This window comes from Pangasianodon hypophthalmus, chromosome 1 (assembly GCF_027358585.1).
Source record: "Pangasianodon hypophthalmus isolate fPanHyp1 chromosome 1, fPanHyp1.pri, whole genome shotgun sequence".
NCBI classification, from domain to species: Eukaryota; Metazoa; Chordata; class Actinopteri; order Siluriformes; family Pangasiidae; genus Pangasianodon; species Pangasianodon hypophthalmus.
This window is the reverse complement of record NC_069710.1, coordinates 28,188,375-28,214,317: the sequence shown is the minus strand read 5'-3', so window position 1 is coordinate 28,214,317 and position 25,943 is coordinate 28,188,375. Positions and strand designations below refer to the sequence as shown.

At 40.1% G+C, this 25,943-nt stretch overlaps 1 protein-coding gene across 6 annotated transcripts in view; it reads right to left on the bottom strand.

Annotated features, from left to right (window-relative positions):
- Positions 1-1,322: 1,322 nt before the first annotated feature.
- LOC113545425 (NEDD4-like E3 ubiquitin-protein ligase WWP1) overlaps positions 1,323-25,943 on the bottom strand; it is a 46,150-nt gene continuing 21,529 nt past the window's right edge. The window contains exons 3-26 of one of the 6 annotated variants that reach the window (XM_053234215.1): positions 24,735-24,825; positions 23,178-23,316; positions 20,028-20,152; positions 19,308-19,448; positions 19,138-19,201; positions 16,791-16,960; positions 15,093-15,471; positions 14,717-14,812; positions 13,460-13,634; positions 13,020-13,074; positions 12,519-12,603; positions 12,255-12,383; positions 10,522-10,594; positions 10,363-10,434; positions 10,091-10,179; positions 9,404-9,563; positions 8,267-8,400; positions 6,523-6,663; positions 6,315-6,435; positions 5,994-6,098; positions 5,132-5,228; positions 4,309-4,381; positions 2,536-4,182; positions 1,323-2,372 (exon numbers count right to left, since the gene is read on the bottom strand). In XM_053234215.1, coding sequence (XP_053090190.1) covers positions 4,083-4,182; positions 4,309-4,381; positions 5,132-5,228; positions 5,994-6,098; positions 6,315-6,435; positions 6,523-6,663; positions 8,267-8,400; positions 9,404-9,563; positions 10,091-10,179; positions 10,363-10,434; positions 10,522-10,594; positions 12,255-12,383; positions 12,519-12,603; positions 13,020-13,074; positions 13,460-13,634; positions 14,717-14,812; positions 15,093-15,471; positions 16,791-16,960; positions 19,138-19,201; positions 19,308-19,448; positions 20,028-20,152; positions 23,178-23,316; positions 24,735-24,804 — 2,793 coding nt within the window. In that variant the 5' untranslated portion in view covers positions 24,805-24,825 and the 3' untranslated portion in view covers positions 1,323-2,372; positions 2,536-4,082. Of the gene's footprint in view, positions 4,183-4,308; positions 4,382-5,131; positions 5,229-5,993; positions 6,099-6,314; positions 6,436-6,522; positions 6,664-8,266; positions 8,401-9,403; positions 9,564-10,090; positions 10,180-10,362; positions 10,435-10,521; positions 10,595-12,254; positions 12,384-12,518; positions 12,604-13,019; positions 13,075-13,459; positions 13,635-14,716; positions 14,813-15,092; positions 15,472-16,790; positions 16,961-19,137; positions 19,202-19,307; positions 19,449-20,027; positions 20,153-23,177; positions 23,317-24,734; positions 24,826-25,943 lie in introns of all 6 variants that reach the window. The other 5 variants (XM_053234207.1, XM_034305371.2, XM_034305380.2 and 2 more) reach the window with 5 other exon arrangements.

Sequence of the window (25,943 nt, the reverse complement as noted above, 5' to 3'; positions counted from 1 at the left end):
TTCCCTTCACTGGAACCAAGAGGCCCAAACCTGTTCCAGCATGACAATGCCCCTGTGCACAAAGCGAGCTCCATGAAGACATGGTGTGTTAAGGTTAATGTAGAAGAACTCGAGTGTCCTGCACAGAGCCCTGACCTCAACCCCACTGAACACCTTTGGGATGAACTGGAACACCGACTGCATCTCCTCATGCTAGATCAGCACCTGACCTCACTAATGCTCTTGTAGCTGAATGAACACAAAGCCATGCTCCAAAATCTAGTGGAACGCCTTCCCAGAAGAAAGGAAGTTATAATTACAGTAAAGAGGGACTACATCTGAAATGGGATGTTCAACAAGCACATATATACGATAGTCACTTGTCCACATATTTTTGGCCATATGGTGTGTGTAACAGTTCATCTAATAGGAACAAGACTGAAAGCCCCAAACACTGCTAGTTAAGTAATTTGATACCTTTCTATACCACAGTGCTGATGAATTCTCAGATCTGAAGATATTGATTAGTTTTCTATAACAGCAGCTATGGCAGTAGTTCCAGCTGTAATTCAAATCACAGGGTTATTTTAATGCACTCTAATGTGTTAACGGTTTTATAGTAATTGCTCTATCATAGGGACTCGTATGCTGCATGCTCCACATTAATTTTAACCATAATAATAATTGGACTAAAAATGTGCTGTTATTTCACAAAGAAAAATCATCATTATTGATATGGTGACGTTTTCTGCAAGGAGACATTTATTTAACATTTACATATAGAAGGAGTCTCCAGTATCAGTGCTTTGTAAATGATCAGTAGGTTTTCCGCCACAGGAAAGTCTTCAGGACAGAAGAGGTTGTGATTTCTGATTTCTTGGAAACGTGTCAAGCTGCATTTTTGTTTTATTAAATTCAAGAGAAACAAACAAGCGGGACTGTTAGTAGCTGCTTCAATGTAAGAGATAATGGGAACTAACTTGTCTTGTGGACGTTCCATAACATTAAATGTAACTATAGTCGGTTAAAAAGCATGACATGTCATTCATTAATTAAGTAAAAATTGCAATCATTGGCAAATCACTGTGGTGTAAGAGGAATAAATCAGGATGTGATGTTATAGAAAAATAATCAAACACTGGGGTAATAACAGTAACTACTTCATTATCATGGATTATTTTCAGACTATAACAGCATACCCTTAAGTGTTTCAGTCCTTCTTTATGTACTTTTTTGTTTAGTTGACTATTTGTTCAGACAGACAGGTCCGCGTCCTGTCTGACCAAACTCTGTGAAGTGCACATTCCAATCATTATTATACAAGACTAATGAATGCACTGAACTTGTCCAACAGTGGTGAGGAATTTTACTGTAATGACTGGATCATAACAATAGTAGCAGCTCGCTGACAAACTCACTCATTGAAGTGGACAGAACTTCTCCCCGTGCTAGTATTGTGACAGAAAGCACCAGAGGCAGATTTTGGTAGGTTTCACATTTCAAAAGAAAAGGAAAAAAAAAAAATATATATATATATATATATATAATGGAAAATTAAAAATAATAATAATACAATTTTAAACAGCCTGTAGAATTCAAGTTTCAGGGTTAGCTGTGAAACATGTTCATGCATCATTTCATGGAAAAGAAAAACATACTAGACAACCAGACACCTGGAGCAAAGAAATGATTTAACTGCCAATGAAATATAACTGCTAATAAATTATCTATGCAAAAAAGCCATGTCTCTTCTTCCTATCCAGGTACTGCACAAAACTTGAAGAAAAAAAAAAAAAAAAAAAGGTGTTTAAAATCTATGTACTTGTTTAAATAGAAAATGTCTTTATTTCTAATGCACAATTAATCACATACTGGCATTTCAGTTTCTTTTAAAATGAGGGTACAATTGAGTTGTTTTTTTTTTTGTTTTTTTTAATGGCCACACCTCATCCTCACATAAACTTGAACACGCTGAAAAGGGTTGTTAGTTACATCATTTTTAGTTTCAGGCTTCACACTTTACAGTCTAAATTCAGTGTTCACTATTGCAGCTGTGGTTCACAATCTGTGTGTATTCACCTCGTCAATGAAGAAAAAAAATGGGAGAGAAATAAATGAAAGGAAACGGATAAAAAAATGAGTAGCGCTGTGAAAGCTTGGCATTGAAATTCAGAGGACCAGTGATTTATCCTCTACAGTGCCCATTCACACGCGCGCACACACACGCGCACCAACTGGGTGACAGCTAGACGTCAAAAAGCCAACAGTCCTGCTCCGGACACAAGTTCATACGCCACTGCGACGTCGTTGGCCTTCGAGAGCAAGTGCATGGTGGTAAGGGTCGATTTGAGCTTTAAAGGAAAAGTCCATCCTGAAACATGCATCCTGTTGATCTGCGATGTATTTTTCCATTGTTGAGAAGTTTAAGGACGTCACAGGGGAACAATGATATGCAATTAATAGTGTTTAATAAGAGAAAGAGAAAAAAAAAAAATAAAAATAATCATCAGATTTTGCCGTTAGCTCCAAATACAAAAGAGCGAGCACGTCTCTCACCATTTTCCAGCGATGTTCAACACCATATTAATGAGATGCAGAAGTAGCGGAGACATTGGTGAAAACGTCGGACTTTGAACGCTACACAGATAGACTCAGCTTGACTAGTTAGTGATCTACGAGATGACGATAGGGTTGCTGGTGGTATCTGGCATGAAAGCTGTGGAAGCTGATCTGTTTGAGAAGAGAGTACAGATGAGGAGGTGAGAGAGCTGGACAGAGTAAAGGACTAAAGCACCGCTGCATCGCTCTCTTTAGGTAGAGATGAAGCAAGGGATAAATCCCACTGGTGCCACTCCCACTCTCCAATTTAAGAAAAATAGACCAAATTCTTGACCCAAAAAAAAAAAAAAAAGAGCTTGGGATTTCATTACAAATTAAATCTTGGATGCAGTTGAAAATCACATTAATTATAAAGACTGATATGCAAATCATTCAGGGTGGAGTTTTCCTTTAATATTTCAAATACTTACACAGTGATTTGTTGCCACAGTGAACTTCAGCTCCACAAGCGTACGAATCAACATGAGGATTCAGACGCGTGTTTGATTCTCTTAGCTACAGGGATGAGTTTCAGTCATATCTATTACTCATGATTGTTTCTGCTCCAGATAAATCTGGCCGGATTAAAACAAGGATCATGAAAGTTTATTCCCAGACACCAAGTGAACGATGGTGGATGTTTTAGGCAGCAGTATTTTCACTCAGCCTTCTGTCTTTTCGAACTTGTATCTTTTCTAAATATGCTAACAAAATATCATTTCTGTCTCCGCAGTAGTCTATGATCGATCTAGAGACCTGGTAAAGCCCTCAGTGTAAATGAACAGCCGTGACATGCAGCGAGCGAGCGGGTTGTCCTTTCCCTGGGAACTCCTATTTAAGAAAGTGTACTCTAAATGTGCAGCAGCTGAGGAGAGAGAGAGAGAAAACAAAAATACTTTTGGTCTAAAGTGACAACTGCAATACTGTTTTTCAATGATATGCCATGTGGATTATGGATGCACTGCATGGAGTTTCATGTATCTTGGGGAGACGGGGAGGGAGGGGGAGAAGGTTGATCTTCTCTGGAGACAGCCATGCAACTGCAGCACAAACACAATTTAAGATCCAAAAAAAAAATTGAATAGAATAAAATAAAATAAGAGGAAAAAAAAAAAACCCAGGCACCGGACTGAACACTACAATCATTCTTTAAGAGCTCTATAAAACTAGAGCTGTAGATATGGTTGAATTATAAAATCCTCTCTGATTTTTTTTTGTCAATCCCCTTTAAAAAAAAACAAAACAAAACAAAAAAAACCAACCATTATTGTTTTTAGATTTCTGCTTTTAAAATATAAGAAAAAAAAGCTAAAATGCTTGCATAATCATGGGGAATAATGTTATGGAGATTGCTAAATGAGGTTTCGGATTAAGATTTGGTTTAAAATGACAAAATAGCTTATGTACATTGATAGTTCTCTGTGCAATTTTCTTTTCTCGTGTGGTTTTTTTTTGTTTATTTTCCCCCGTTCTGCCGGACGTGCTGCTGCAGAGAGGACAGTTCTCTACTCCTGTCCAAATCCTTCAGTTTCCTCGATCGCAAAAAGAAGCTTCTCTTTTAACTGTTCGAAGCTTTTGTACGGGGGCAAGTCCAGGCGATTAAAGCTGCAGAAAGTCAGAAAATACAAAATGAGAAATGGGAAAGCTTAAATATCACACGGATGAGAGCAAAAAGCTGTAACATCTTTACGTATAGAAGTCAAATAATTTAAAAAAAAAAAAAAAATTCACCATGTATGACTCCGGGGAAGCCACGTCTCCTTGCCAACCTTCTCAATGCAGAATTTCTGAGGTCCGTTACTCCCTGTTAAAAATCGTATAGTGAATGTTAAATAGGATACATACACAGCGTTGCCAGTTTATTAGGTATACCTACCTTACACTGATACTTATTGTTTATTTTACAAACAGCATCTACTATATAGACACAACTTTCTTACTGTTCTCAACCTGGTAGGCATAATGAGGTGTTTAAAGACCACAGCAATGCTGCTGCGCCCGATACACTCATACTACACACACACACACACACACACACACACACACACACACACTGAGTACTTATGATCAAATGAATGTAAGCGCACCTACAGTCAAGTGTGAAGGTTTGGGGGGGTTTGCCACCAACCCCATCTGTTTATCTGTTTTGTGAACATGCTTTGTGAAGAATATGGCAAAACTTTTTTTATTACTTTTTGGTTCCTTGGGTTTTGTGGCAGGATACAACATGCAAATACAACAAATACAACATGCAAAAAAAGCCAATTCAAATGTATTACTTATTATTAAACTTGTTAAACCAATGTAAACTTTTGCACTCAAATGTAATAAACTGACAATCAGGTGTAATAATGCTACATTCTCCAATAAGAAACAAAAAAAAGGTAAAATGAGTAAAATGATATTACGTACATTAGTCTTTCAGTTACTAATTCTTACTGTGTATATTAGAATTATTGGAATCACACTATTGGTACTGCATACCGTGTGTGTGTGTGTGTGTGTGTGTGTGTGTGTGCGTGTGCGTGTGTGTGTGTGTGTGCGCGCGTCTCACCCATGAGTTCGGCGAAACCCCCCAGGGGAAGTCTGCAGGTGCCCGTGACGAACTGCAGAAGCCGCAAACGAACCTCGTTGTCCACCTCCTTCACAAACTGCATAAAAAGCAGGTTTTATATGTAAGCAAACTATATTTTATAATTCACTTTAGACCTCAGTGCTGTTGAATTCTCAGTTCTGATTGGTCAGAAGATGTTGACTGGATTTATATAACAGCAGCTCTGACAGGAGTGCCGGGTGTAATTCATAACTTACATTATAGCAGCAAGAAACAGTCGTTCTATCACCTGTATCTGACACTGACGTTAATACGACAAATGCTAAATAAACGTCTCCTCATAGAAAACTTCACTATATCAAAGATTAGACTTTTTTTTGGTAATCGCTTCATGTGGAATGCCCTCCATACAAGTTGAGCTTATAAATGAGCGGTTACTGGAGATATATAAAAATGAGCACATGAATATAAATCTGTGACGTGAATGACAGTACTACTGTCAGAGCTGCTGTTATAGAAAATTCATTCACGTCTTCTGACCAATTGGATTCAGGAGAGGGGGAAGAAACGCTGCTATAACACACGTGATAACAGGAAGCTAACTTGCCTAACGGACGTTTCACAAAATTAAATATAACTATAAACAGTTAAAAACGTATTTATATTTACTTAATACCTCTTAAAAATTTTAATGTCTAGCAAATTGCTGTGATAAGAAGAAGAAGACGACACTTCGGAACGTGCTGTTATTGGAAAAATAATCTACTTCAGGGTGACAACAATAACTATGCTTCACATCAGGCTGCATTACACCATAGTGCAATATACATATACATAAGAAAATATCAGAGTCAATATCTACCTGCCAGAACCACATGATCTGTTTGCTGTTTCTGGTATAGTGGCGATACACAGTGTTTCTCTGCCAGTCCTGTAGATCGACCTCCTGCATCCCACAAAGCATCACCTAACACACACACACACACACACACACACACACACACACACACACACACACACACACACACACACACACACAAAATCTGTCAGTGTGCACAGTGTAAATACCAATCTACCAGAAATCTACTGGACCTTATCTGAAGATCTGGTTAGGAAATGAAAAATACAACTACAGAAGGAAATCTGAATTGACCGCAACAACAAAGAACGCTACATGCTTTACCTCTAATTCCTTTTCGTCAAAGTACTGCAGCCACTGCAGTGGAACGACCTCGTTAAAGCCGTCCAGAAACGCTTTGGTCTGACCCTCAACACCTCGAGAGAAGCGCCACTCTGCCATTAACCTGCAGAGGACAATCACATCTTCAGTCATGCATAGCATTCTCACTGGACAGTCGCATCGTCCTCTGGCTGTGAAGTGAAACCCTTACCCGATATACTCCTCCTTGTTCTCCTCCGTCACCAGAATGTTATCACCGTCTGGTTTCAGGTTGTGGGACGTGATTTTGCCCAGAATCTCCATATCGACAGTGAAGTACATTTCCAAACTGCACTCCTCTATGTTGTTGTCCCTACAAGCAGAAATGGATGCACAGTACCACAGTGATGAGTACTTCTGACCTTTTAAGCAAGTATGACCTCTGTATCATTGTATAGAAATAACAGCTGAAAGTTTAATTACATTAGTTAAAAGTGCACAAAAATATAATGCACAATTTCTTCACTTATACTAAATGTAGCTGATCAGCCAAGATATGCTCTTTTTTGGCTCTGCATTGCAGCCACAATTTTTTTTTTTTGCCAAAATATACCTTGTAAGAGAAGAAAAATATTCTCCCTCTTTGTCAAAAACACGATAAATTACAGAAGTGCTAAAGTAGGGAGAAAAATAAAATCTTCATACACTCTAACCATTTTTAAACTCCTCGATCCTTAATGGCTTTTCCAGTACCAAAAACAATCTCCATTACTGAATATCCACAGCCTAATAAAAGTCAATTTAAACTCTTAAAGAACACTATTTTAAATTAATGACTACTTGCAAAGACTGCAAAGTGTGTGTGTGTGAGTGTGAGTGAGTGATGAGAGCTACAGTATTCCCTCAGGATTCTTTCTTCTTCCCACAATCTAACATGAACAACCATTTGCTTGTGCTGTGATTTGTGGTTTATGCTTCCATCATAAAGAAGCAGGCAATCATCAGCTTTCAAAACCTGCTGAAAGAACACGGACTTAAAATGCGAGTCCATGACGGGATTAAGTAGGCACATCAACATTCTCCACATGTAAATGACTTTGCTAAGTCACCATCATGAACCATTTCCTGGACACATTTGCCCATGTGCTAGCATGACCTAAATAAAAATAATGCTTGTCCATCACATTTAATGGCCAGAGGATTTCAGATTTGTTTGTTGACGGCAGTACCGTAACACTAGCAGTGCCCTGAGCATTTTTCAATTTTATTATTTTACATTACAGGACCTGCACAAGCTTACATAATATAAGAAACTATTAAAACACAATTGCACACAGTACATCCTACCCAGCACTTTATTACTGAACAGTCCGTCAATACAGAAATAATCATTATTTTGATAGCACATTAACAACATGTGGATTTTATGTGGGATTTTTTTTCTCATTTTCTAGTGAGTAAAGAAACCACAGTCCTACATTCTTATTTTCCAACAGCTCACAAGACCAAAGTTCATGAATTCACGGATCACCTAGATAAAAGTTGTTGCAAAGCCAAAGTAACAGCTACTAGAAATAATACTGCTCGGTGTACTTTCCGCTTCAGTGAACTGGCTTTTCAGCCAAGCGATTCTTATTTACGTTTGGGGTCTGACCCCTGCTTTATGTGAAAAAGCAGAAAGACGTAGTACTTGAAGGTATCGACCTGGCATGGGGTCAAAATTCGTAAATGCTACAGCTACACTGTAAATGTTGGCACCTCTGAAAATAGAAATAAAAGATTTAGACACTATCAATCTTCCTGAAAAAATACGATACATCCTCACAAACAGAAACTTTTACTTTTCCAAAAGCATCACAAACGTAGGATCAACCTAACTGGGAGAGAGAGTGTTCAGTATGATGCTCTCTCTACCGATGATCTTCGTGCTGTGATGCTTTTGGGGAAACTCAGAGGGGTTCAGGCACAGAACATACCGGATCCAGATCAGAGAGTTGTAGAACTCTGGATCGATGGACTCCAGGTCTTTAAGGAGGAGCTTCTTGTTGAGCATGCGCTTATAAAAGGGCAGGGAGAAGCCTGTATCAATGAACTTTCCATGGAAGAGCGCCTGCAGACACACAGTACAGGAGTACTCACATTAACACAAGACAGCCTTGTCCAAGACGCTACAGTGATGCATGCACACAACTCGTTTATTGTTCTTACAGAGACATCGTGTCTCCAAATCTCAGCACACCCTGAGGACTGTTTTATAAACATGTTAATCAGTCTTTAACCATGTTTGGCATAAACAGAATGTAAACCTGGTGAAACTGGCTGTTTCAGTTTGCCTTAGGAACCTGATGCTATTCCTAAAACCAGAAAAAAAAAAAAAAAAAAAAAACCCACAATCTCTATGCAAGTGTATTCCATTTACTTTTTTTTGGGCTCCTGACTGAAATAATGAGGTGATTTGTTCTTAAGACAAATTACTAAATTATTAATTTTTTATTCATTAAACAGTGACAATCATACTTTTATCCATTTATAGTTGTGTTTAAGGTTGCGGAACATCCGCATTATCACATAGATAGGTTATAACGACTATAATAGCAGCTATAAACAGACGTTCCCTCACCAGGCTTTCGTTTTTTTCCTCCCTGAATATAATAAGACCAAAAATGCAGCTTGTCCACTTATGGAGAAACTGCTAAGACTTTCCCTCTTCCCACTTTACCTCTGAGGGTTACAAAGCACTGACACTGGAGACTCCTTTCATAATGCTAAATAATTGTCTCTTTACAGAAAACTTCACCATATCAACAATTGCCCCCCTTTTTTTTTTTTTAACTGTTTATGTCGAGCATCTGCTGTACAAATCCCTGTGAGTGAGCCGTTACTACAAAAGCGATAACATATATGCGCGTTAACAATAAACACTGCAGCTGGAAATACTGTCATTTTCTGTAACTGCTGTTATAGAAAATTAATCAACACCTTCTGACCAATCAGAATTCAACAGTGCTGAGTGCTGAATGACATTAAATAACGTGAGCCTAATAACCGTAGTGCTGGAATGTGTAGCCAAGATTAAAATGTGATCTTTTACTGTAGGGCGGAAACAAACTTGCCATGGCGATGAAGCGGCCGATGAAGCAGAAGTAGGACAGGTGATCTGGGTTGATGGTGGATGCGGGATTTATCTGCAGACAGTAATTGCTCTTGCCGGCATACTCAAACAGACAGTACATGGGGTTCAGGACCTCATGTGAGAGGAGGAAAAACCACTCCCTAAAAAAAAAAAAAAAAAAAAAATCCACACATGCCAATCAGAGAACATGCCAGGACACATTAATAGTAAAGACGATTGATCCAATCACAAGTCGACAGTTAAGACTCTTAGCCACTCACTCTTGGTGTGTATGTGTTCAAAGAAAGGCCACATTCATTAGCATAGGAATGTAAGTGTTGCTCGTGCAGCTCTGCATGACGCATTTACTGCACTCATTCATCTATCTTCATTATCAAAGGAAACTCAAACGAAATGTTTATTTAGACTTTGGGTGTTTTTTAATAATTAAATTGTCAGGTGCTCAGGTTGGTCAGTAAAAGCTTCACCGTGGCATTTATATAAATTTAGTTATGTACATTTTTTACATTATATTTATTCAATGTCTGTAGTGAGAGTGTGGGCACAAATTCAAGGATTAAATAAAATTAAAATTAATGAACTTAACCACACTGACCACATGGGGACAGTAAGGAGTGTACATATGTAAAAATAAATAAATAAATAAATTACTAGAATCAAAACAAACCTGGCAAGGCCTCCATAGTCGAGTCCCTCCTCCCCTCTGAAAATGATGTAAAGCCTTCTCCTAAGGTCATACGGCTTCAGAGCCATTATCTGGACAGAAAAATCAACCCTAGTAGTTAAACATCAAAAATTTTTGTTGTGCATGATAAAAGATGCTCCTGAAACTATAAATGTGAGCAGTGTGGCATTCCTGGGTGGATGTGCGGAGCTCGTGCTTGCACTTGTTGAACAGTGAGCATGCTTAACACACAGGGAGAGGTGGAAAACTCTTACTTGCTGGAAAGAGTCTTCGAACAATGTCTGTCTAGAGACTGTGATCTTAACATGACTGGGTAGCGCGTTGGACTGGGGAAGAGAGAGAAAACAAAGACTGTGACATTGAAGGAAAAGAGGGAACATGTTCGTGCTGAATCCAAATGCAGACACAGTTACCTGGCACAGGTAGCGGAAGTGAGCTAGTTTCCATCGGAAGCTGCGCTCGTATGCTATCTGAGGCCCTTTAGTGCTGCAAGACAGAGGAAGAAGAAAAGATATAGGAAGACTAATATTATAATATTTGTTGAAACATGATATTATATTACATCATATGATTTGACAGTCTTTAATGTCTTTAAAAGGTGCAATATTTTTCATTATTATTACTAATAATGTGGAAAATTATCTAAGAATGATTGAAAAAATCTGTAAGCCATTGTCTCAGAACACGTATTTCAAAGCTGAAAAAAGAAAAAAAAAAAAAAAAAAAAAACAGTTTGGAAACCTATTTTTATTTGTATTAGCCTTCTGTCAGTCATTTTATAGATGCGCCCCCAACACGGTCATATCCTCTTAAATCATTATGAGGACAGTTTTGCATGTTTACATACGTCACGAGTTGCAACTTTGCTTTCAGGCAACTGAATGTCCGAGTGCGATTGAAAGCAATGTCATGACGGTCCTTGCTAATGCTAACTCCAGTTGAACCGTTATTAGTTTTGGGGGTGGAGCCTTGTGTATGAAACTGGGAATGGGGCGGGCTCAGTGAGTTATCAAAAAAAAAAAAAAAAATTCTTATTCAGCTCCACCCATTTAATCGTTAGAGACCTATTTTCACAAGTCCTACCCCACGCACCATTAACTCATCTAAATGTACATCTGGATTTCTGTAAATCTGCTTTGTGAGTAGTATTACTGTGAGTATTGAATACTGTAAGTGCTATAAAATCATTATAAAATCTTAGCGTGACTAAGATCAAGGGGACTTGGTGGCTCACTGGTTAGGGATACTAACCCTCAACCGCTCAGCTGTATCGTACCTCAACAGTAAGTGACTTTGGATAAACGCACTGCCAAAAGAAGTAAATGTAAATGTTCAAGAGAAGAAATCAAGTTTGTTAAAGTAGGTGTCAAAGCCACTGCGCTGTTTTTTTCTGATCTCATTTGAAAATCATGAAACGTGGTCATGTTCCAAATTGCAAATACAGGGCATATAATACAAATTGCATGTATGGTCTGCAGCATTTTTAATTTACATACTTATTTAATTTAAAATATAAACTTCAACAGGAAAGTTTATGTGACTTTTTCTGTTTTCTACCATCTAATTTGTGTGAGAGCTAAATCAAGCAATTTATTATTCGAATGTAGAAAATAAAATGTTATGGTCTTTGTTATGCCTGTCTGCTGTATTCCTCCTTGTGGTTGCGTGTTTGCTTATGTTTTCTGTATTTTTCTTTCTACAACAGCGCTGTTAGTGGTCGAATTGGAGCCGAGTGCCTAGAAAAGTAAGTAAGAACCATTAGAGGTCTCACTTTCTCTTCTGAACCTGAAGTACGACCCGACCTTCACGTGAATACACAATGTTGCAGTAGCTTTAGTCTCTTGCAGTACGGTTACTTGCTATTAGTTATACTTATGTTTGCAATTTTGGCATATGCTTGTCCTTAAGATTAAAAAATATCTTAAAACATAAATCCTCACTGATACTTTAATAAGTGTTGTGTGTTTGGGTCTGAGGGAGGGCTTTGGACAGGATGGAGTCCACTCTCACAATGGCCAACACTGTTCTCAATGCAACAGTTTTATTATTATTATAATAAGAGGAAAGAAAATACTAAACCCTTTTCGTATCAATGCGACATCAAAACCTGATGCATGGCTATTGCAGAGAGTAGATGTGTACTCACACAGAGGACTTGCCGGTCCTTGGGTCACTGAACGTTGTGGTGCGAGTGTTGTGATCCACAAAGTAGCGCACGCCTTCTCTTGTGTAACGGATCTCCCAGCCTTCAGGCAGAGGATCCTCATTCTGCAGCCTGCACACAAACAAAAATGATGATTAGTATCTAAACACTGAAATTTTGACAAGTGTGACATATAACCAAAAAAACCCCTAAAATTCCATGTGTGGCAGGAGTGTAGGGTTGAACAGACAGAGAGACGAGACGCACCCTTGTGTGCGAGGGTCTTCCCACTGGGTGGTCTTTGTGTTGTGATTGACGAAATACACGCGATCGTTTGAATCCACACGTCTCTCTGGGGACAAATGAGGCAGAGCCAAAAATTATGTAACAAACAAATATAAAGACACCTTCCTTTCATGATAGACCAGTGATTCTTAAAATGGGGTCCGGGGATCCCCAAGGCTCTGTCAATCATAGCTAAGGGGTTTTATTTATTTATTATTTTATTATTTTGTCACAGTGGTGGAAATCACAACCCATCATCATCAAAGCGGTATCGATTATGACTGCCTAAATGAATTAAATGGGTTTTAATATAAACCTTAATAGCTGAGAAATAAATAAACCTATAAATAAATGTCACCTTTGAAATAAAAAGCTGCACTAAAGAAGCGGAATATTATAGTTCACATTTAAACGATGAGTCTAATATTTGAAATGTCCATAAAATAAATCTGCACAATAGAACATGTACAGTGAGTGACTTACCCCAACCAGGAGGTAGTGGACCCAGGGGGTCATTTTCTGCAGACATCATTGAAGCCTGTCTCCGGAGCAGGAACACAGGCATGGAAAGAGCAGGAGAGAGAGAAAAACTCTGAGTGGTACACTAAAGGACAAAAATAACTAAAGCGCTTGTTGCTTGCCTGCATCATCAACGACTTGAATATATACACCGTCAGAGAGAAGTCCTCACGGCTAAATAAGCTAATCACCATCATCAAATGGAGATGAGATTAATCAGTAAGTCAAAGGCCCAGCGAGTCGCTGTGCAAATCAAAGGGTAGCACTTCACTGATGTGGAAGTGCAAAGGGGTGGAGTAGTCGAAACTGAGCTGTATTTTTCCAAGTCATGCAGATGGCTTACCAAGCTGCTGGAAGTGTAAAATATCAGCACTGTTGATGTGTGTAGAATGTGGCCACTGTACCGAGTAGAGGTATCTCTGGTTGAACTGGTGCATAGCTCCCTGTAGCTGGCTTCTCTGGGACTGCCACTGTTCAAAGTTGCGCACTGACTCCATGGTGGGCCGCTGCCACGTGGTGGTCCGCGTGTTGTGGTCTACGTAGTAGATCCTGCCGCGGGTATCCACTCGCCTCTCCCAACTACACAACATACACAACGTGTGGAAACATACGCACTGTGTAAGGGTGGTTTCACATAGGAAATCTCTTAAAAAGAACCAAAGTCAGTCTACTTTAATGCTGCATTCACAAACTCAGGTACCTCCTACTTCCCACACTAGAGTCTTCACGTGAACAGTCTGAAGTTGGAAATATAACGAATACTCACTCATTTTGTGTTTATTATTTTTTTTAAGTGGATGTGATCAGAAAATAAATTAACATTTCAATTATCAAAGTTTGACCCAGTATTTAGTGCTTTCAGCTATAAACAGAAACTCAGAACTGCTTAAAAACTTAAGTCACACTGTTATTTGTTTTTACTTTTCACTATGAACACCACCATGCTGAACTGCAACTCTCAGAAGTCGGAGCTCTCGAAAAACTCTGACTTTCCGAGGAGGAATTTGAGTTGGTGAGACGCTAAAACAGGTCTTTCCTACTGGGAAGTCAGAAACTACTTAGTCCCCACTTGGTCATGAACACAGCATAAGCGTACCAGAAAGTGGTCTGAGAGAAAGAGAACACAGTTCTCTTTGCATTCACACTGTCCCTAGCCTTGAAAGAGCACTCGGCTCACTTGTTGGTTCTCTTCTGCTCTTATGATGCTTCAGTCCACTTCTTATTCACACTTGTTCCTTTTGGATTAAGAGAACTTAGCAATTTAGATGTGTATTTACTTCTGGAGCAAAATGGCTATACCCACACTTGCCATGCGGTTCATGCTAGTATTGCACAATAATAAAGAAACCTACAATGCTTCATTTGTTTTAGCTTGAACCCTTTTGTCTTCATTTTTTCAGAAAGCTGTTCAAACACTTTTGTGTACTTATGAGTTGTAATTAACTAGTTCCTTATATAATCCTGACTCCAAATGTCAGAGAGCCACTGTGACTCTCACAAAGCGACTTCACTTTTTGGGGGCGCGAGTTCATTTGGAGTCTTCACGAAAGGCCCAGATTGTGAGAGAAAGAGTCACTCAGAGTCCACTTAAATTATCTGAAATGAGTCAAGTGTGAAAACACCCTTAATCATCCTGAGAGCCAGCACTGTATGGGACTCACCCCGGTGGCAGAGGCTGTGGTCTTTCCCACGTTGTGGTTCTTGTATTGTGATCGACGTAGTAGGTTCGGCCATGCGGGTCCTTCCTCTGTTCCCACCTACATTCAATGCAACATCAGTGACATGAACGTATGTAAAGAATAAAACACTTTTCTTTTTTTAATGGAAAAATAATCGAATGGTGATGCGGGGTAAGTGTTCTCATCCCACAGGAATTTGTCAACAATTACAACTTGTAATTTATTAAAAAAAAATGACACATCATACTTTTTATGTCACATTTAATTTATTGCACTTTAAAGTTGCTGTTTTTAATTCAATAACTCAACAGCACTGTGGTACAATTTATAGTGTTGAATAAACAGTTGTGTGGCTTACCCAGGAGGCAAAGGGTCTGAAGTGCTGACGTTGGGCGGCTGCTGTCGAGGTTTGGCTCCATCTGTGACTGTGCTGGTGCCCGAAGCAGCATCTGCTGCGGAGCTGGAGGATGAAGAAGCAGCAGCAGCAGCAGCAGCAGCAGCAGCAGCAGTGGCTACTGCCTGACTGGGTGCAGATGAGGAAGAGGAGGAGGAAGAGGCAGCATCACTGCTGGGCTGAGTGCTGGAGGCTACAGCTGCAGACTGCTGTGGAGAGGAGGTGGAGGTGGAGGCGGAGGCGGAGGGGAGAGTGGAGGAAGCTTCATTCTGTTCCTCAGTCCCACCAGCAGGTGGCAGCACCAGCTCTTCTGAAGCAGCATCCGCAGAATTCTCCCCATTAACTGCAGAAAGAAGTGGGGGAAAGGTGTAACACTCCTCAAGACTCAGAAACAATTCACAATGTTTCAAATTTAGAATGAAGAAGGAAAAAAAAAAAAACCACCTAAAAATATCTAATAATCCTTGAGGTGGAAAAGTACTCTTAAGGGAAGATCCAATAATGCATTATAGTAATATTTTAATTCAAAGAAAAAAAAATATTTTAAATAATGGAATAATTCAGACGACAGGGAAAATACACCAGAACAAGAGAATGCACCACAACAGAAAAGAGCTCTGCGGAGTGCTCAGCGACTTCAAGTAGTCAAGTGCCTGAACATGTAAAAGTAAATGAATAATTAATATTAAAAAAAAAAAAAAAAAAAAAAGAGAGTGTGAGAGTGAGAGCGAGCAAGCAAGAGAGAAGACAATGAGGATGAAGACCAAAGTCTGACATAAAAATTAATAAAATATTCTGCTTTACCTATCAGCTCAGGGTGAAAAAACTAGGCAGCTAATTGAACACATTAAAGAAAGCACTTGAAAATGAATCTGAAACATTTTTTTTCTTGTCAGTTATTCAGCATGATTTTTCATTTATAACAAAAAATCTGCCATCATCTATTCACTATATAAGCTCACCACATAGGGTATAATAACAGTGACCCTACGTAGTGCCCAACAGACAACCACTGGAGACTTTGCCAGAGTAAAAATTATTTTTCCACCCCACGCTGATTAAAGTATTGGCACCCTTGGCTTTATCTGGGTTGCTGCTCACCGTTACTGCAAGCCAGTAAACTCTATGATGCTGTTGCTGATAACATGAAACACGTTTTAACGAATCATGCTGCCTTTTTTAACTTCAGTCCAAAAATTCAATTAGGCGCTAACATAAGAAGTACTCGAATTAGTCACCTACTTGTGAGCATTACTAACTTTAACTAATATAAATGAGTTCAGCAATGTCTTTTTCACTCTGGAGGTCTTTGGCGTGACTGCCAGGCTGAGCTCAGAGAGCATGCAGCCAGAGCTGAGGTGCTGACAGCAGCACAGATTAACCAGCACCTTAATGAAAATGAGCCCCAGCTGGGTTTTCCTCTGATGATGCACAGCAAATCCTCCATACACACACAAAACCACTACATAGTGCACATAAAAATGAGTAGCGCGCCTCAGAGGATTGTGCAAGTCCTACGCAAAACTGTGGCTGTACACAGAGCAGCTAGAGCGTAGCAGCTGCTTTTGTGAAAATGAATCCCATTTTAAGCTTAAAGAATAATGACCTTTATAAAAGCCTGTGGCCTCCGTACCAGATGGTATCCCAGCATGCATGACTCACCAGTCGTACTTGGCACGCTTCTGTCAGCAGGGTTCGTGGTAGCCGTAGCTGTCTGGTGCGTGGGCGTGGACTCCGCGTCGCCGTTGACAACAGGGGCGGTGCTGCCATCGCTGTTACCGGAGGAGGTGGATGGGGCTTCGCTCTCCACTCCGTGTGTGCCGTTCACCGAGCTGCATGATGCACCGCACACACACACACACACACACACACACACACACACACACACACACACACACACACACACGTGTTTAATATCAGGTGTAAATTAGTGGTTCATACTCTTGAGCAGACAGTCCTATTAGTTTACCTAATTTTACCTATTATAATAATACCTATTAGTCCTATTAGTTAGTTCATCCCATTTTATATCACAGTGCTGCCGAATCCTCTAATCTGATTGGTCAGGAGGTGTTGATTAATTTTCTACAACAGCAGCTCTGATCATAGTTCTGGCTACAAGGCAAATCACAGATTTATATAAGTATAGTTGCTGATGTGAACTTTTCTGTAAGAAGACGTTCATTTAACGTGTATGGAAGGAGTCTCCAGTGTCAGCGCTTAGGGTTTTTGCAGGGGAAAGTCTTTGTGCTTTCCGGTTACTCCGTCAAATGACAAGCTGATTTTTTTTTTTATCTTATTAACATAAAAAAACAGAAAAAGAAAAAGAGTCTGGTGAAGGAATGACTATTTACAGCTACTATAACGCAAGTGATAACAGGAACTAACTTGTCTTGTGAGTGTTGCACAACATTAGATGTAACTATAAATGGACAAAATTCTGACATGGCATTCATTAAGAGATTAAAAATTGTAATTGTTGACAGACTGCTGTGGTCTAAGAGGAATAAAACACTTTGGGATGAGGTGTTATTGGAAAATAATCAACTTTAGGGTAGTAAAAGTAATTGTGCTTCATGTTGGACCACATTACACCAGCACATCGTCGATTTTTTTCCTACTACAGCACACGCCCAAGTGTTTTTATTTTTTTACTTAACATGCATTTCTGCATTAAACATCTGCATAGTAACAGTTAAGAAGGATTGTTAAGCATAAGTATAATCAAGGCAAAAAAAAAAAAAGTCAAATCTTTAATTAGTGCTTCACAATTCATATGTTTTGACACATCAGCTAATACGATTTTTCCGTAAGACACAAATCTGACAAGATATGAACCATAAATCAGATCTGTCAGCCTGATAAATCCGATAAAGGAAGCGTCTCTTCTAAGAGAGGACGGCTGCCTGTGGCATGGTCACATGACCGAGGAAGACGAACTGGTGGCATGTTTGCAATTTTTGTTTGCAAGCAGGAGAAAAGAGGGCATTAATGACGCACTTGACTGTCTGACACAGAGCTCATTGTTATACAGGACATTCAGGGAGGACGGCGGCCATGACGGTTAATTGGCACGGGTCACTTTGTGCCTTTTCAAAATGCTTACTCAGTCATTTGCGTCTTGGTATAGTGGTGACATTGCTGTTTTTTTAAAGAACAAAATCACTTTTCAGAGAGTTATGTTTTTTGAGATAGAGGTAAGCCCCACACACACACACACACACACACACACACGTCTAGCAGATGGTGCGACAGTTAAAGCCTGAGATCATCCTGCTGAGGCTCAGACAAAGCTGAGATGTTTCAGCAGCAGGGTGGAGGTGCATGGAGTCTGCCACTTTGGCAGGAAATGACAATGGGTGGAACAGGAAGTTGTGCTGAGTAAACATCTGTCCTGATTATTCTCACATTTTCACCACAGCGTGCAACAGCTTCCCATCTCAAAGCACCTCCACTTGAGAGTCAGCAAATCTGAGCAGCTCCACTGAAACTGCGTAGAAGTCACTGAGGATGTGTTCTGATGCGAGGTGGAGATTGTGCAACACGAAATTATTTTGCTAGAATCAGCTGGTTTGTGAGTGTCTGACCAAAGAGGAAACAAATGAATCATCAGGCTGCTATGGATTCACGGTTACACAGAACAAAGAGGAGCTCGGGCCTGAAAAAACCCACAAGGGAGGAAAAAAAAAAGAAAAAAAAAAAGTTGCAGTGATGCATTCTCACAGGACAAGGGCAAATTTAGTCACAGCGTAATGACGTACACCAGGAGACAGCTTTTTTCTTCCTCATACAGCACAGCCAGCCAAGAAAGGTGAAGAACCTACGAATAATTACTCATTACTTTGGCCAAGAATAAATGAATCCCCAGCAGCTCAATTCTGATTTCTTGTTACATCTTAAAACATGAGTAAGCAAACAATTCAAGCACAGCTTCATTCGATCATTCAGTATGTGCTGAAATCATCTTTTACAGTGTATGATGACTTCATCTCTGAGTGCGTGTCCGTACCTGTTCTGAGCTCTGGCGTCTTCCTCCCCATTCTCATGAATAGCATCTCCATTCTGCTGAACTTCTTTTGGAAGAGAGACACCAAATGCAGTTTAACTGCTACTTTAACCCACCACGTGGAATTCGAAATTAGATGATAACGGGGTCGTAAGAGGAGAGGAAGCACTCACTGGTTGTAGTGGTGGCGTTCCCGTTGTGTAGAGGCTCCTGGTCAACAGCGAGGCCGTCCAGGATGACCGTGAGCTCTCCAGAGGTCACCACGCCATTTTTGTTCTCCAGAGTCAGCTTTAGCACCTCCTTTACATTTTCAACTACACCCACACAGACGACACGTACACATCACTGACACCAGAACAGTCATCTTCAAGACAGCATAAGGGTCAGATTTTTACATCTGGATCTGTTGTGTGCAGATGTTCGCATAGGAGTGTGCGCAAAACCAGAACACACATAAAAAAGGCGTGGTTTTTATTGTAGTAGAAGGAATGCATGGAAGAAAAAGAAATTTTTTTATGTACTCCAGAATAATTTGTGGAAAATGATTACTCTAAAATACACAGATCTGAGTATTTACATGCTTCTCTAAAGAAGAATAAAATCAGCTGTGTGTGTGTGTGTGTGTGTGTGTGTGTGTGTGTGTGTGGTGGCATTCAGCAGAATCTTATCATCAATCTGAAATCAAGTCAGCTACTCTGTTCCACTTTATCTTAGGTGTTACAACATGGAGCCAAACTACATTTAATTTGCAGGTCTAGTCTCATTTCAAAACCCCTCTAGTTAGTCATTGCTCTGGTCATGTCCTGTCTAACAGGAAAAAGGAGTGTGTGGACACTGTGTGTGTGTGTGTGTGTGTGTGTGTGTGTGTGTCTCTCAGAGAGTGAGACTCATACGTTTCCTGTTGTGTTGCTCCAGGGCTTGGCGCAGGTCCAGAGTGGCTTTTCCCAGCAGAGCATCTGCCTTTAAAGTGTGATGGGTCCATACTTTAAACTCCAACTGTGAGTGTGGCGTTACATTCCTGCATCCACACACACACACACACACACGCACGCACGCACGCACACACACACACACAAACAAACAAAACAGAGAAATAAAAATGAAGACAGAAGATAAGAGTTATCAGCAGGAGCAGCTTGAATGAAATGAAATGCAAAAGAAAAGCAGCCACTTCATTTTGAAAGTAGTTTATGTTTCGGCCTCAGGAAGCTACCACAGCTGATAAAATAAAGTGAGTTCAGGAGCTGGCACTACTCCGAAGCCCTATTCAGACTGGATTAGTTGTATATGGGGAAGTGGAGTAATGTAATTATTACTGGAGTATCTCTGAGATTTAAGTCCTGTTTGAATGTCTCTTTTTTTTTTTTAACAGACTTTGTGTTCCTGCATCTGGAAAGAGTCACATTTTAGCTTCTATGATCAGTAGCCAAGTATATATATATATATATATATATATATATATATATATATATATATATATATATATATATATAACATCCTTTTCCCATGCCAGGCAAACACTCCAGGAAGCACTTTTTTCTCGTCCTCTGCCAAAAACCAAACCGGAAGCAGGTATTGTCCAAACTTCAAACACTGAACAAAATATAGACAACGTCCCAAAAGACTGGTGTCTGGAGGCTTAAGTTATCCTACTTAAAACTATTAATCAATCCCAACTAGCGCTAACACACACTCGCTGCTACAAGTGCTTATAATAAAAATGAAGGAATTACTTTGGATTAAAGATGTGTGTTTGTGTAGGATTACCTGTAAATGTGATACCAGAAAAACAAGTCTTCTAGTTCCTATTAACCATAGAGACTGTCGATGTGTACATCATTCACACACTCCCATCTACATGACTTGACATATATGACCAGAAATCTTATGTCCAAACAGTGCTACAGTAGCGGTGAGCGTGATTCAGAATGAGTGTGATGCACTCAGAGACCGGCTGATGCCGTCTCACCTGCAGTAGGACGCAATGCTCTCAACTCTTTCCTCTACTTCAGGTGACTCTGAATCGAGTCGGTCTCGCTAATGGATTTAACCACCACGCTCCATGCACAAACGATGTCCGTAATCGAATTTCACACCAGACTCCAGAGATTATGTGACTCACAGGTGAGAGGCAGAGGCGGGGAACTCGCGCTGATTCTTTCAGTCACCCTGAAATTCTGCGCGGGAGCAGCGCGGCCTCATCGGCTCATCAGTGCGCACTGTATTAACTACCATTATGTCTGGCCGAACACCTCTAAAAGCAGTCAGAAGGACAAACCGTGTCTCTCTGGCTGGCTGGCTGACTCTCCCTCCCTCCCTGCTCTCTGCAGATGAGCGTGGCAGTTAGTATTCAGCACACAGGGGCTTTGCCTGAACGTCGGCACCCTCCATCATCTCACTCTCATTCTCCACCATTAGCTCAATCAGCAGTCACGCAGAGCCTGGAGTTAGAATGTCCGTCATCTCTCTCTCTCTCTCTCTCTCTCTCTCTCATATAAAAACAACCAGAGGCAAATCCACTTGGGATGCTTTTGGAAGATTGTTATTCCACATGAAATACTGCACATGCACTCTTCCTAGATACAGGAAGTGTTCAGAGCACTGTACATTACAAATCCATCATGCGGTATACAGAAACATCTACATCTCCCAGGATGCACGATGCAAACGGTTAAAATCTACCGATGCGTTGTGAGTCTGAACATCAAACACACTGCGGTGTTCTCTCACATCAGACAACTGTACAGCCTCCCTCAGACTTCTGCCAAGTGAAGGATTAAATATTCCACACCAAACCGAGATTTCGACACGACATAGATGACTTGCAAAATCCCTGACAGCCCCCCTCCCTGGCTGAGCAGCGCAGCCTCGCCGTGCCAGCAGCAGTGTGCAGCCGTGCAGGATTTCATTCACAGCGGGTGGAGGTGTGTGTACACAGATTTCTCACCTGCATGCAGAATGCAGCAGTTCCTCCACAATCGACAGGAACAAGCGAGACAAACACTATTAAAAGGTAATACCACAGGGCTGCTGATATAATCGAACCTGGCTCAGGTGGTGCTGATTAAGTAAGGAATAAAACACGACGACTTACGCTGTTGTAAGAAAATAACCAACACATGGGCGGAGATACTACATCTACCTGTAATAAGCTGATTATTTTCCCTACAAAGAGTAATAAACTATTACAAATTTTAAATTTATTAAGGAGCAACATTTCAGCCATTTATCATCACATTTAAGTTTTCCATCTTCCCCGTGGTGGAAAACTTACTGACTGTTACAAAGCGCTGACACTGGAGACTCCTTCCATAAATGAGGAATTCATTCCCCTAGTTATTAAACATAACTATAACCAGTTAAAAAAAAATTACGAAGTATTGTTCAGTAATAAATTGCAAATATAGACAAATTGCTGTTACTCGGAAAATGAAGGTTGCATCACACCACACTGTTGATTATTTTCCTCTACCAGCATGGCCTGTGATGCTTTATTCCTTACTTATCAAAGCCAGTCCTGCAGTGGCTGTGTTCACTATAGACTGAGGAGAGTCTGCTGTGTAAAACAGTGTCATGTCAACTGTTGAACTTTCCCCAAGATCAGATTTCAGCCACCTAAACCATCCAACGTGTTCTCCTACTTGGTTTAAGTTACAGAGTTCATACGTTATTTATGATACATCTGGGTACCACATGTCTGGCTATTAAAACATAAAATAAAAATGTGTTTGGTTCACAGATGAATCAGTAAATCATTTTCCTTGGTGATTAATATCATCCTAGGATTTTGGACACGGGAATAAAACAAGAAGAGTTAAGTGGAGAGTGGAGATAAAGCGTGTTAGTGAATAGGACATAATTCCAATTTGAATGTTTGTTGAATGTGGTACTGTCACGTCTTTTTTCTCCTAACACGTCCCCAGACATGTATAAGTGACATTTTTTGCTCAGCATACACAAAAATCGTGTAAACATTGTAAATGTATGAACTTGAGCTGTGCTTCTCTGCTACTAGACAATTTGGATGGAGGAATAAGTCTTACAGAGTGAGGTGGTCGTCCCACTTGGGGCTGGAGGGGTTGTGAGACTTGGTCGTCTTCCTGCTTTCTCCCTCCGCTGTCACCTCCACGTAAATGGCCGCACCGAACCAATTCTTCTTCCGCTTGAGTTTGGCACATATAACTGAAACGAAATACACCAGGTTTAAATAACACATGCAATGAGTGATATCTTTTGCTCTGGACATTAAATATTTCCTTTTGAATGCGCTATATGGCCAAAAGTATGTGCACACCCGACCATCACAACCATATGTGCTCGTTGAACATCCCATTCCAGATTTATCCCCCCCCCTTTGCTTTCATAATAACCTCCACTCTTCTGGGAAGGCTTTCCACTAGATTTTGGAGCGTGGCTGTGGGGATTTGTGATCATTCAGCTATAAGAGCATTAGTGAGATCAGGCGCTGATGTTGGTGAGGAGGTCTGGGGTTCAGTCGGTGTTCCAGTTCATTCCAAAGGTGTTCAGTGGGGTTGAGGTCAGGGCTCTGTGCAGGACACTCGAGTTCTTCCACTCCACCCTTAACACACCATGTCTTCATGGAGCTCGCTTTGTGTACAGGGACATCGTCATGTAAGGTTTGGGCCTCTTAGTTCCAGTGAAGGGAAATTGTAATGCTACAGCATACAAAAACATTCTATACAATTGTGTGCTTCAAACTGTGTGCGAGAGTTTGGGGAAGAACCACATATGAGTGTGATGGTCAGGTGTCCACATACTTTTGGCCATATAGTGTGCATTTACATCATATTTGTACATACATGCAAATATTGGCACCATTTATCAAACGTACGGCTTCAAATCATAGAACTGGTGACACGTTTAATTACACACTGAAATTTAATCAGTCTTTTGTAAAACTCGATCATTTCATATAAATGTCTTGAAAGAAAGTAATCCAAAAAACAAACAAACAAAAAAAATCCATAAATTAAGACAAATAACCCTATTCAATTAGGAGAAAATTAATGGCACCCTATAAAAGGAGGAAGAGTTAGTGTGTGTCTATGGCAGCCGACACTGTGCAGTGGCTGAGCTGTTTTACTGGAACATTTAGCACATGTAGCGTTTAAGAGGCAGTCATTCACCATTTAGTCATTTTGTCATTTTTAGCTCTGTGACCTTTGGTTTTTGTGGACGTCCGATGATTTAACTTATCAACATACGCATGAGAGTGTGAAGAAAATAAGCGTTATCAAAACTTTGATAAATCTGGTAAATTTCTTTGCTCGGTTTGGCCTAAGAAAACCATTTACACACAATGAGGCCCAGTATGAGGTGATGCATTGCCTGGATGAGTTGCTTGAAAGAAGCCGTTGCTGAAAGCCACCTACAAAATGCAGAGCCTGAGCGTTGCCAAATAATTCAAAGTATGTGTTGGAGTGATATGATTAAACTTTTTATCCATGGAGAGCATGGTGGATCACTGTGGTTTTGGGGCTGTTAGTGGAAATGTTTGTCTTATTATTGCTGCTCCAGAAAGTTTCTTGTAAGACTTCCTTCCATTGTTTCAGTCACATCTACGAATCCTCTGTCCTTACCGATGGCATGGAGCTGAGACGTCCTTCCGTGGTTATTGCGACAGTCTGATCTGGATGGGGCCGTGGCCATGTCATACACAGACGTGGAAGCCTAAAATTTCAAACATCAATTATGAAAAAAAAAAAAAAGAGGGAGGGAGTGACAGACAGCCAAAGAAAGACACAGACACATCAGTAGTGCTAAACTACAATCAGAGAAAAATAGCTGCAATTAAAGAAGCTTTACTATTGCACTTTAGAGACTTTTAAAAAACCATTACATCAGTGACAGACAGAAACAGAGCGAGTGAGTCAGAGACCAACAGAGACAAATGTACAAGTGTACATTATCATGGGGGTTCATGACAGACAGCAGATAACTGTTTCATGGAGGTAAGGCACTAAATGATTGCGTGTACGTGTTTTTATTTTTTTTTTAAATACAGGTGATTATGTAGGTTTTAAGTAAGTTTTGTCATTTCAAGCAACTTCAAATAACACTTCATTTATAGCACAACACTGTTTAGGAAGATTCCTGGCAAAAGTATGAGAGATGATGACAGAGAGGTCAGCTGACAGTCATAAGGTCAGGAGAGATCATATCACCCGTCTCTACCCCGCATTCACACTAGCAAGAGACAAGGCTCTAACATTGCTTCAGATTTCTCTCAGGATTTCAATACTATATGTTCTACAGTCTACTGTACAACTAGTTCATTTTTGTTTGGTTTTTCATGAAAGGAATAAAACACTACAAGGCATGCTGTTATAGGAAAATAATCAACGTAATAAGTAATGAGGCCTGGCAGTGTTACTGAAGTTAATTATTTTCCAGTAAAAGCAGTGTTTTATTCCTCTTACTCCACGGCAATTTGCCAATGATTACATTTTTCAGTAATAAAAGAATGACATTTCTCACTTTTTATCCACTTATAGTTGCATTTCATATTATCGCATCCACTATAGATTACCAGCCTCTCTCTGTTGCTAGGTGGTTGCTATGGTATTCCAGGTTGTTTACCAACCCACCTGGTTGTTAGAATACTGCTATGTGGTTACTACATTAACCCAGCTGGTTGCTATGCTGTTACTCAATGGTTGCTATGCTAACCCAGCTGCCTGCTAGGCTGTTGCTAGGTGGTTGCTAGGGATTTGCTATGCCAACCCAGCTGGTTGAAAGGGTGTTGCAATTTAGTTACTACACTAACCCAGTTGGTTGCTGTGCTGTTG